The sequence below is a fragment of the Brienomyrus brachyistius genome, chromosome 5 (assembly GCF_023856365.1).
Source record: "Brienomyrus brachyistius isolate T26 chromosome 5, BBRACH_0.4, whole genome shotgun sequence".
Taxonomy (NCBI): Eukaryota; Metazoa; Chordata; class Actinopteri; order Osteoglossiformes; family Mormyridae; genus Brienomyrus; species Brienomyrus brachyistius.
The window spans coordinates 15891487-15904256 of NC_064537.1; the positions used below are offsets into that span (position 1 = coordinate 15891487).

At 49.5% G+C, this 12770-nt stretch overlaps 1 protein-coding gene across 10 annotated transcripts in view; it reads right to left on the reverse strand.

The window, feature by feature from the left end:
- The window catches only part of LOC125742944 (endonuclease V-like), a 48833-nt gene that overhangs the window by 32177 nt on the left and 3886 nt on the right, over positions 1 to 12770 (reverse strand). For 5 of the 10 annotated variants that reach the window (XR_007398235.1, XR_007398234.1, XM_049015433.1 and 2 more), the window contains exons 2-7: positions 12384 to 12555; positions 11393 to 11527; positions 10940 to 10979; positions 10379 to 10491; positions 5909 to 5977; positions 5653 to 5777 (exon numbers count right to left, since the gene is read on the reverse strand). Coding sequence is in view for 8 of the 10 variants with exons in the window: in XM_049015433.1 (XP_048871390.1) it covers positions 5653 to 5777; positions 5909 to 5977; positions 10379 to 10491; positions 10940 to 10979; positions 11393 to 11527; positions 12384 to 12555 (654 nt within the window). In the remaining 2 variants the exon portion in view is untranslated. Of the gene's footprint in view, positions 1 to 5648; positions 5778 to 5908; positions 5978 to 10378; positions 10492 to 10939; positions 10980 to 11392; positions 11528 to 12383; positions 12556 to 12770 lie in introns of all 10 variants that reach the window. The other 5 variants (XM_049015437.1, XM_049015440.1, XM_049015438.1 and 2 more) reach the window with 1 other exon arrangement.

The window sequence follows — 12770 nt, forward strand, 5'->3', positions numbered from 1 at the left end:
TTAACTGGTCTCATTCATCTTCCAGGCACATATCTAAGTCATGGGGGGCCAGGAGCCTGTCTTAGATAGCACAGGGAACAAAGCAATAGCTTAAATGCACGGACTTATTTCAAGACGTTCTCATTTTTAAAGTCAAGAGAAGGTCGGCTGCTCTGAGCCTGGGAGCGTAGCCCCAGCCTGGCTGGAAGCCCCTTCTGATGCCAGGAGGCGGCTCTGAGACTTTCCATTGGGGTGGGTCAGGTTTGCTTATGCTGGGATTAATTTTATAGGAAATTAATTTCTATGATTTATTTTATAGCACAAGACACAAATGAGTTCCCTTCACACGGCACCATAATTATAGTCTGCTGAGAAGTTTAAGAACAACAACAGAAAGTCTTCTGCTGTTTATGGAAAAAGTTAACATGAAAGTTAGAAAAAAAACATCGGGAAGACAGAGGGCCGTTTTCAAACCCACTGGCTCTGTGTTTGCCATCAAACTCAGCACTTATTTCCACTGCGCTCCTACTCTTCAGCCTCCTCCCCCGTTACAGGAGCGAAGCGAGCCGCACTATCTGAGTAGGAGGGGAAAGCAGAAGAAAATGAGGAAGGAGAGAAAGAGGGAGAGAGAGACGCAGTACAGGAGTGCTGGGAGACCGTGTAGGTTGCACTCCTGCCCCACAATATCACTCCACAGAGATGCATGTGACCCTAACCCTACCTCGGAAGGGGCACAAGCATACACAGCCAGCAGTGCAGTCCCCAGTCTCAAAGTCTAGTGCAATTTCCATCAGGCTGCCAGGGAGGATTATGGGAGTTCTGGACTGGTGCCTTCGCGGCCTTACGACAAGATGCTCTGTTCTCCCACAGAAACCCTTCGCACGTCCATTGGCTCCTTTCTCTACCTTTTCCTCTCGCCTTGTTTCTGCTGCTCTGCAGACAGGTGATAAAACTGTTTCTGCAGCAGCGGGTCTTAACGATTCGAGCGCTCGGATACTGCGGCTAAACTGATGATTGATTCTGCGGCTTTGCCCAAACATGTACTTTGGTCACAAGTGCCTGGAAGAAGACGAGCTCAGACAGAACTGTGGTATTAAACAAGACCCACCACCTGCCAACTCAATTTAGAGCGTTTGGCCTCTGCTGCAAAACAAAGGTTGTAAAGAACACAGCACATTACCATTGTACACATAGTTGTGGCGACTAACCTTTAACCAGAAAGCAACCAGCAAATGGTGGTCAAATTACAGCATGTTTGACTAATCCATGTGCAATGCTGTCCTCATGCTTGCCTACATTATGGTAGTAACTGAAATCCGTCACACCTGATTACCAGCCCTAAGAAGGAACGCGGATCCTGTGGACCAGGTGGTCTTTAGGTCTCAACAGGCCACTGGCATGAATTCCCTTAAGCTCTTTTGAGATGTCAAGGCTGATGACTGGATGAGTATTGTGTCTTACCTAGAACAATTACGACCACAATGAGCATCTGTCAGCGATTGGCTTTTTGCAAAGTCATGCTGCAAGGGGATAGAGAGGGGGCTCAAGTGAGAGACCTTCTGAATGGAAAGGAGCAGGAGAATCCCATTTCCCATGCAGATTAATTGGGAGGCGAGGTCTCTCCAACGGCTCTTTGAAATAACTCAAAGCGAAATTCACATTCCGCCCGCGTAATGAGGATTTCCGCCTTTCCTATGAAACGCTCATTGTTCTCAGCAGACGACTGAAAATTAACTTTTTAATCATTGTTATGATTTATACTGTCTGCGGTCATCATCGGGCAGAGTCGGGAGAATTCAAGAGCCTTCAAATTGTTCAGCCCCTGTCTTTTCCCCCCTCCCCACCACGGGGGCTGAAGAGACCTTTGCAAAGACCCCAAGTATCTGAGAGAAGGGCTCATTGACGTGGACGCACATCGTTGCACCTCAGGCTCACATCTCGTTATCACGCGCTATCGCCCAGAATCGACTGCAGCAAAGCCCGCACAGTTGATTCATGCGTTATGAGCGAACAACATACCGGTACGGGGTCGTTATCTATATAAGCCGGTGGATGGAGAGAGGCCGACACATGGCCACACGCACACAGAAAGTGCACACGAAGGTCATGTTACCTTACGGAGTTACGTGACATAGCAGAGCCTCAGTCCGAGCCCTGATCATGAGACGTAGAAGAGTGTTCATGGGGAAAAGCACGAGGGCAAGCAAAGCGTCCGCGGGGTCCGTGCATCCGCTCATGTCACTTCCTACCGTCCACGTGAGGACCGTCTCACGTCGAACTTCCTTCCAGAGTTTGCAATTACGACACTAAGGGCGGGAGCCAGAAACAGGGGCGAGACGGGGGGGCGGCGAAACGCGCCAGGCGGCACGTACGATTCACAGGGAAAAAAAAAGTCCACGTCCAGGAACAGCTTCCCAGAAATGTCTGTGTAGTCTTCAAGAAATTAGTTACTTATTGATAAGGATGCAAACGACGTTAATGGATTTCAGCGGATGGGACTTAACAAAATAAACTGAAAAGCTTTCATGCCTGTTGCTGGATAAAAGCCTGTATTGTGTATCGGCGGCTGCCTTACCGATAGTCTGCTATCAGAAACTAACCATGGACAACAACAAAATGTAACACTAGCTGGCCTTAGTAGCAGTTTCTCGGATACCCATCATGTGCTTCGCTAATTCGAATGCAGTGCAAGTAACTACTACAGCTTAATTGTGAATTTTCCACCACTCACATCACTTGGTGATGGGGGGGGGGTCTCCCAAATATCAGACTTCTGTTCCATCCAGTGCTTCCAGGCCCGTTCTGCATATTAGCCGATGATAGCGGCAGGGCCAGATCTGATATATCCAAGCCCAGGAGGTAATTCAGTGTAAGCCGATCTGGGTTAGGACCAAAGACTTCACCACCACTCTTACGGACTTCAACCTGTAATAATTACGGTATATCCAGAATACCAAAACGTGCTTACAGTTCTCACTCGGCCTATTTATACAGCTGGATGTAGTACTGATATAGCGGATTTGGGTTAACTGTCTCTCAAGGGTACCGAAGCATCTTCAGCTCCCAGAATCTGAAGCTGCTAACTGCAGTTTCAGCTCAGCTGGTATACGGCTGGTCGCCCTACATTAAAGGCACTGTTCCTGAAGCCCTAGAACCTGAAGGAAGGCAGCGGACCTTGGGGCAGGTGAAGGGATGACAGGTGCACTAGGCTGGGAGCAGGGTGCCCTGTACCTAGGGGTAGCTGTCAAGCCCCATCTCCAAGCAGGCTTTCCGGGACCTTCTAGTGTTTATCCAACGTGATTCTTCTGTACCATTTCCTGAACCCTTCCAAGATTAAATTCCCACTCCAAGTCTCCTCAGGCTCCTCTGGGGCATCACTGCAGCACTAGTGAAGGCCATTTGCATTTCCCATGTACACCCATGATTTCCAGATGTCCATTTTTTTTTGCGTATGGTACGGATTCCTGCTGTAGTAGTAAGCCAAACTCTTAAATGACTTATTCGATTAAATTTGAATTAACGGCCATGTGTTCAATGCAGTCATAGACCAATGATGGAAATTCTGCTTGTCAGGAGACAAGCGGTGATGCTCTGGTTACTTTTTCCTGACTGGACGGACAGCTACAGACCGCGCCCCTCAAAGCTGGCACTCAAGCGCGAGTTTTCATCCAGCAATCAACACCCCTGACCTTCTCGACTCAAAAGTGTAATAATTCAACCAAAGTAACTTCTGGGAAGGTTTTTTAAAAATCTTGTCAACAAAGTTTAAAGCATGCTCCAGATGGCAAAGCTAGCGCATGTGACCACAACATATGTGCTCACGACGCAGCACAAGAGCTGTGTGAGAATATGAGAAACATGTTGTCAGACAAGAGATGATAGACGGGATCAGCCATGGACCATTATCCTCTCCATGGGAATCCAATCCTGCTCCCATCCAACAGTTTAGCTGAGGCTAAGCCAAAGCAGAGAGACAGGGGGTGCTGTCAGTTAGGCTTCCTGATTTTTCAGGGCCAGCTATCTCCCACTCGCTACCTCTTGCATTAAACGATGCCCTTCCAGGATTTTCAGACAAAGGCATGGATAACGAGTGCCTTATAATGCACATCCACTCTCCTCGAGGCAGACAGCCCGACGGGTCTGTGCAAAACGTCTGGTGTTAAGAGGGGTGATGAGAGGTCATGTCGCCCCTCGCGTCATGTCATCGTCAGGTTAAGGATCTCGCTCAGACTCTCGCCATTGTCCATGTGCTGCTCGGTGGAGGCACAGACCTCAGGAGTTTGACAGCTGCTGGCACGTCTTCACCCTGACCTACCACGTCGTTATAAATCTGTGCTATTTCTGTGGCAACCACAGCTCCAGCCAAACCTCTGCTGCAGGACATTATGCGTTTGATCAGCAACAGAAACTCCAGAGTCTGACCAGTGCCTGGAAACTGCAAGGTCTGATCAGTTTACAGGAGATCAACTGCAAAAATGACAAGGTCTGCTCACTACGGAGCTCTTCAGTCGAGGCTGCAGGGATTTGATCAGAAGCAGCTTTTAATGAGCAGGAATTACCGTCTGTCCGAGCAGCACGTCTTACAGGAAAGCTGCATTCTCACTACACGAGCAAATGATGGCTGCGGACTCTTTCGGTGATGTAATCTCTCTACCCGTGTGAGAAACACGTGCTGTTCCTCCCTCCCTCTCTCTCTCTCTCTCTCTCTCTCTCTCACACACACACACTCTCCCCCTTTCTGTTTTTAATGTGTGTGGTGAAATGAGGCAGAACAAACTGTACGCTGAGAGAACCTCTCCCCAGCTGCCCTGTCTGAGGCCGCACCGACTCAGGACCAGAAGAAACCAAACACGCCGACTGGCGGACGGCCTGCTGTTCCTGGACCTTGCATCCTCCCACGCCCGTCCACACCCCACCCCCACCAGTGCAACACTGTGGACACTTCCTGGCCATCGGTGCACGCAGAGTGCTTCTAGAAGTCCAGCACAGCATGGAAGTTATGCCTCCTTGTGCCCCCTTGACAGACCACAGCTAAAGCAGCGCCGGCTGTGGAAGCTGCTATCTGTGGCCGTGTTCTCAAGCAGCCGAAATTCCTGTCAAGGGGTCGACCTTGAGGGGCGTCTGGAAAGCAAAGCATCGCTGATACCCTCAGAGTCAACAGCGTGGTGCCTCTACATAAAATCTTATTGCTTGCCCTCTGGACACTGCAGACATATGCCCTCTGTGTCAGTTATATATACACACACACCGCTGGGGAATCATGAGAAAAGGCACAATGTTAATGACAGCTGAGACGAAATACAGCTTGTGCCACAGCTGCAGTTCCTCTGGACCTGGGATGAGTTCGGTGCAGAGTCAGAATGAGGCAGGAGAACAAGAGTCTCATGGTGCTTCTCTTCTGCAGTGGAACAGCACAGCCTAGTGGCAGGAATGTGATAAGACGCACGCCACATCTTCAGAGTACTCTAGGGGACCCCGCCCCCCCCCCCAAGTTAAACAGTAATTGCCCAAGTCAGACATAGCTGGGGCAGACCTACATTCTCTCAGCCTGCTTCTTTGGAAATCTACAGCAGAACAAATTAAGCTACTATTTGGAAGCTTCAGAAAAAGTAAGTTTCATTCTTCAGACTACGAGAATGGCCAGGATTCGCAGTCACAGACGTCCTCACCTGCCTGATGGGCTCCGGCACTCGGTACCGGCTGCAGGCGCTGGTGAGCCGCGCGGCCGTGTCGAGGCTGATTCGGTGGCCCACGGAGACGTACACGGGTTTAGTGCTCTTATCTGAGCTGCGCAGGGCCTGTGGGAAGACGGCGTCAGAAAGTCAGACCTGCACAAGGCACATGACTGGGACAAATGCGCAGACCCCGGGTAGGAGGCCTGCTGCCGTGCCCTGCGGCATATGGCATGTGGCTCCCCACGCCTCCTCACCTTGCCCAGCACTCTCCCGGAGGCGGCCATCAGTGGGAAGGTGTCCCCGGCCTTCTGAAGAGTACTGATCTGTAAACGGAGAGGCAGAGGCGAGTCACTCCCTCATCCGCTGTGACTCCTATTCCGGTGATCCCATCCATTCATTAAAGGCCCCTACCTCTGGTCACGTGACCCCATTACAAACCCTAAAACCCACCCCCAGGCTGACAGAAACATGTCTTTATGTGGGCAATAGTTAATCCCTGAGTACATCTCGAATCAATTACAACAAATGTATTAAGACAAACTGTGCCTTTACAAAATGAAATCCTGGAGAGCTGGCAAAGCACACAAAGCAATTTCTGAAAGTCATTTGAAGTAATAGGCTCCACTCAACATCAATCAGTAGGTGCAGCCTTTGAGACTTTAACGCAGTAATTAACACCACAGCAACGACGCGACAATCTGCAGATTACTTTCATACAAAAAAAAAAAATCGCTCTTTGCGCATGTTTGGTACGGCCTACCAGCAAAATAATTCATCCACTGCACTCCTGACACGCTCAAAGCTAACGGTGCTTTGAAAAACAACCAACATTAGCGTTGTACGCTTAGCAAATTGCATCACTATGGAAAACAAGAGGTGATGGATATGTTTGGAAGGTATTGGAAGAGCGACGACATCCTTTTAACAGATCCGACTCGGTCAACGATGTGCTGGTTTCAGAATGGGGACAGACGGAGACCCCGCAGGATCCCGGCCCCCCAGCGTTGAGGAGGGGGGCTTCCGGTGAAAACCTGATGAGTGGAGCAGCCCGGAGCCATGGGTGAAGCAAGCAGTCATCAATAACAAGCCTTTCTGTCTGGTTTCCAGACAGTAATTACTGAAGGGAGGATGGACAGGGACTGCCCACTTATTTACACAGTTAAACGCTGCTAAGCAGGTGTGCCGAGCTGCCGAAAAGCCCTCCGGCCCCAGACGGACGCCGGCGCCCACCCCCCGCCGTAAATCACCAAGCGGCAGCCTGCTGCCAAGGAGGCCTGACGCCACGCGTACCATGAATCAGGCACCTGCGCTTTGGCCGGACACCTCCCACCCACCGCCGTGCACACGCACAGAAACATATGAGGCCGTTCACAGCAGGTCTGTTTACATACAGCACACATACAGCCTGCTAATCGACAGCATCTTCTGCTTCAGGGTTAGGCTTCCTCCCAGACTTTCCTCAAGCCTGCGAGGGACCCCCCCCCCCCCCCCCCGAAAATACCACACTGGGATACTCCTGGGGGGAAATGGCGCGAAAGTATTTACTCTACTAGCATACTAAAAAATAAAACGCAAAATTAATTTCAATATCCCAAGGATGTGTATCCAAATGCAGAGGTTTATCTAGACATTAGTGCAAATACAAGAGCACGTTATATATAGTAATTTTTACAGCTTTCGGAACCTTGAAACCAATACGCTTCCCAGCCTACGCAGTGACTCTTTGTCCTTTAACAAGTTCTCAGAAAGAGGAAGAGATCCTAACCTGTTCTGCGTACCAGTAGTGCCACACGGGTCACAGCAGTCTTGTTCGCCCGCTGATAGCACCGGAGCAGGTTTATGAGGTCACAGTCGGTACTGGCACTGGATTTTCGCTTTTATCTAGCCAACAGTCACTTAAAGAGATATCCCGCCCAATTTCCCAGCAATCACACAGAGCACAGCAGGCTACACCACTGGTGAGTCTCTGTCAGCTTTATGGCATTAAAACACTTAATTTCGGGTCTCCCTGGTGAAGATACCTGGGGGGTGGGGGGCCAAGGTGACCCCGTTTGCAGCGATGTCCACACTTGGCTCCCCTCACGAGCCGCTGGGATACCCTGGAGCCCTTCTCCATAGCGGCACCTCTGCAGTCGGGAAACCCGAGACCCTCGTAACTCAATAAAGGCCGGAGTCTCCGGCCCCGAAGAGGGAAAAGCTCAGTTCCTGCGATGGACACCAACGCACAGGACTATTCGCAGCCACGATTAGCTACAATTAACCAACCCGCCATCTATTTATGCCTCTCGTGATGGACGATGCGGGAAGACGCCCCTCCGTTGAGACGAGTTTAGCCATAGCCTTCATTTAAATGGTCAGGAGGCTGCTGCCAGCTGTGAGAGCTGAGGGGGGGGGATGCAGTGATGCTCAGTCTGACTCAGGCACATGCACACATGCATCACAGACGCAGCGAGCGCTGATCGCTGCGTAATTATGCTCTTTCTAAGTAATCATTAAGGACAAAGGATCTTCCAGGTTTCCACTGGCTCTGTGCCTACTGTGATACCTGGGCAACGAACGACCTCTGCAAAATGACACGCTGAAACAGAAAACAGGCAGAAATGCGACCAGCTGACACTTCAGATAGACTATACTCATGCTTTTTTTTAATGATTAGACTCCATGGACCTTCAAAAGTATTTTAGGTACACAGCTAAAGGATCACAAAACACCTACACAACATCCACCTCAAAGGCTCCATTAATCACAAGCCACTTCCAGATTTTTTTTAATCCAGCCCAGGTCAGATTTATATTACCGTATTCAGGAACTAAATGATTAGTGAGTTCATTTGACGCAGTGCGATAACTTGACAGTGAAGCAGTTTTCTGCATGGTCAGGGCTCAACTGCAGGGAGGCATTTCACTTATCGTTCACATTTATTTAACAGAGCTTTTGGAATTTTGGCATTTTGCAACTTGTGTGTAAAAGTGATGCTTCCAGAGATAATAAATCTGTATTCTTATTTAGGCACAGCAAGAAGGTAAATCTGTATGCTTCAGAGACATCACTCAGGCAGAGCTGAGTCAGACAGGGACTGAGTGAAGGAAACAGTATGTTTCACCCTATATGGAACGAGGAAGTAAGGCCAAGCTGGTGTATGTGAAGGAGCCAGTGAACGTTACAATAGAAATGTAAAATTTAAATTCATCATACAAGACCACGTTACCTCTGTTCTGCACAGATGAAACGACAAGACGAAAGATAAAACGACGACCAGGGGCTCATTCAGCTCAGTTAATCCGTTTAGTGACGTTTAGTGACATTTATGTGTTTTAATAGTTTGCCAGCGGCCCGTGCAAACCATTTCGGAGTAAGACGAGCTCCACTCAGTTAGGACTAGGGTCCCGGGGGGTGACGGAAGCAGTAAGGCAGAGGCGGTGACAGGTACAGCGGGCTGGACGCTCACATCCTCACCGCACGCAAACTGCTAAATTGGCCCCAGTCCGCCAAAGCCATCTCCCCCGCGCTGCGCGTGTCCCTGCGTCTCTCCCACACCGGTCACCACCTGCTTTGCCAAGATCAACACGCAGATACAAAGCATACACACGGCTGTGGGCACCCTTCAGTGGACAAGTGACAGCCATTCGGGCGGCGGAAAAGCAAGTTCAATGCTCATTTATCGCTCAGCTAAGCATCAGCCAGCGAATATGTGCATGGATGCTGCATAATGAAAAAGCGGGAATTTCATCAAATGTCACCGCGGTAAAGTAACAACATGACGGCGTCTGAGACGTGATGCTTTTCCAGAAACCTCACTGTTTACTACAGGGCAGGAAAATGTGAGAATATCGTGACTGAGCGGAATAGCTTCGATTACAACACCTGAATATGTAATCGTAATGCATGAGGTGATTGATTAAATTACATTGCATGCAAATACAGTTCTATCTCACTGCTCTGTGCACACAACCCCTACCTGCACAGGCTGCTTAATTTCCCACGTTATAAAAACAGCTACTGCAAGCGGAGAAGATTTATGGGCCTGAATGCCTGTATATAATCCACAGCAAGCCCGTACCAGGACGGATTTACAGCGCACACGTCTCCTCGTTAAGGGTTCACACCTCCCGGTAATTAAGTGGGGAGAGGCAGAGAAGCCGTACTGTGTGGAAAAGGGGTGATTTACGTGGGTTCAGGGCTGTCAGGAAGCTGCCAGCAGTGTGTGTCACAGGGTACATAACAAACATTCGCCCCAGCTACAAATAAACAAGTAAGATTTAATACTATAAAGAGAGACAGAGGATGACACACTGCGGTCGGTCAACAGCCCGGCTAAGAGGTGGCGCATCCGCAGCCCTGCGTTCAAACCCATCATTAGCGTGCGCTGAATCAGGCCGCTGGAACACAGCTAAGCTCCAGGGGGCGCTCCTCTTCTCTCTGCCCCACTCTTTATTGCTCAGTAGAAGTAATAATTTGGATAATAACTCACCTCAGCTGGTGATTCAGGTGCAAATCGGTCACTAATTAAAATGTTTTCTGAAACCCATAGATTGAGGCTCTTGAGGGATTCGAGATTCTCCGCCCCTGATCTGAGTCGATAGTTTCATTAGCAGAACGGCCTCCCTGGTCCGACCCGGATCAATGAGTAAATGGAGGCTTATTTCATGTTCTTTGTGAAATTCAGCCCGCCTTCCTGTAACGATTCCTGTAACGGCACACTGGCCAGCCGTGGCGGCTCTCACCTGGGACAGGTGCTCTGCACTCCTCACCACCCCCTGGACATGCAGCAGGTTCTTGGCCACGCCCACGCAGGGCAGGTCGGCCAGCACCCCGAGGTGGCAGGCCAATCCGAATTCTGCAAGAGAGACCGCATCATCACTTGGAGGGCCACCATACCCGTGAAAGGAAACGCCCACCACATGCAACTAACAATCTACCGCTACAATTAAGTTCACGTAGCATTTTCATTTTTCAGCAGCTGTACAAAGTGCGCAGACGCTTTCTGATCATGTGACAGTTAGAGTCCTTCAGGGCTCATTTCCAGAACAGGGATCGATGAGAAACTGCTCAGGCGGCCCGCCTTTCCCGCTCTTTATTAATACCGCTGCCGTGTTCTCCTATACGACAACGACCTGAGAAAATACCCTCCTCCCACTGGGAGACGCTGACAGCAGAACAAATAAAAGAGAGTGAAATAAACAGTCAGGACCAGGCGAACATGAAGTGAGACAGAATGATAAAGCCGGCATTGCACAGCAGACACTAGAGACGCCCGGTTCCTCCAGGCTGCTGTATAGACTCACCTCTGTAATGAAACAATCCATTTCCGTCCACAAAGACGACCTTTGGAAACAAAGAGAACATTGATGGTGTTTAACAGATCGACTCAGCAGAGAAGCCCCCTGCATCAGCACAGCTTATTAACTCATTTCATATCATTTAATAATGAATACTCTCATAGGTGGTAGATGAGGCATAGAAGACGCATGCTGCAACAACGCCCTCTTGCTGTTATAAGGCGGTGCTGCAAGCTTAACTAATAGGGTTGTACATTTATATATTCAGTAGACGGATTTTTCCAAAGTTACAAACAAGGAAGGACAGCTTGTGGTCAGAGAACAGGGTCAGCCAGCATCCAGTATCCCTGGATCCGAGCTGCACAGCACCCCAAAAATATCTGCCCCCAGCAGCAGTCGGTTACTTGCACCGCAGCCTCTGTCCACCCCCAGGCTACCCAGTGAGAACGGCCGGGGCACCTGGGGCATCAGACTCGGCCTGTCCCTCTCCAGGCGCCGTAAGGCATCCAGCAGGTGTGGCGTCTCGCGGAAGGCCAGGAAGCCGGCGATGTACGGCGCGCTGAGGGTTACCATCTGACTGTCAGCATACAGCAGCTGGCAGACAAGCGGCAAAAATAAAACACTGCAAGCAGCTGATGTGCAACGGCAAACGTTATGTCAAGTACGTACCAAGATGTCACAGGGAAAGAAACACAGGTGGAAAAGTAAGGCTCTTTCTCAATCTGAGATTTCATAACAATAGTGCCAGAAAGTTTCCTTATTCCGTCTAGGGGGAAGCATCAATGAAGTGCCAGGAGTACGGTTTGTTTGAAAGAGTGAGTGCAAAGAGAGGCAGATATTTCTACAAACATCACACAGAGTCTGACAGTTAAGCGGAGTTACACACAGTCTCCTTCAGTGTAACAGCGACTGGGAGTGCGATAAACTTGCAACATGCCGCCCTTATTCTCACATATTAATTTTATGACCTTGCTTGCCAAAAAAAACTGTGGAAAAACAATATAAAACTCTTTACAGCATCAACTAAATCTTAATCCATTATATAATGCTACATAGTAACAGCCAATTTTTACTCAAATTAAAATGTGAAGTCCTGTCTGATGGTCAATATCTCAAAAATCGCTGTACTCTGCCCTCAGAGATTCGCTGCTGCACTCTGATCTATGGCAACCCGGTTTGCCCCAAAGATACACAGTAAGAGTAGAAAACTGTAGAATGGAGAGATGAGTAACACGATAATCCAGTGTTTCTCGATCCGGTCCTCGGGGAACCACAGGCAGTGCACGTTTTAGCTCCCTCTCTGTCAAAACATGGACTGCCTGTGGGTCCCCAAGGATGGGATTGGGAAACACGCTTCCCTTGAAAAAGGTAATCCCACTAGAAGGCCTGCATTTCATACTTTCATTTACGCTATCAGGCTCTCAGGAATGATGGCGACCGTACGACCAACCTCCAGCTGCGGGTAGCTCAGCACCACCAGTTGGGCGCAGGCCTTGACGTCGTCTCCCTTGATGAAGGAGAGATCCACACCGCCGACTCTCTGCAGCCCCGTGAAGCCGCTCGCCCTCTGCCACTCCTCTGTGTCGCACTCCTGCACCTGCTGCTTCAGATTCTCCTGCTCACTATAGCAAAGAGTGCAAGTGTTACTCCACTTGAACAGCACACTCCCCTCTGAGATAACCAAAGGCTGCTTTAATGGACAGGGAAGGGTATTCGCCGCACTTACAGTTTACAGACTTCCTTAATCCTTTAAGAGTACTACGTGCATTAAATAAAAAAACTCCATAAAAGTGCTTTAAAATGCTTCTCCGTTACCATGGTCACCAACAATAACCCA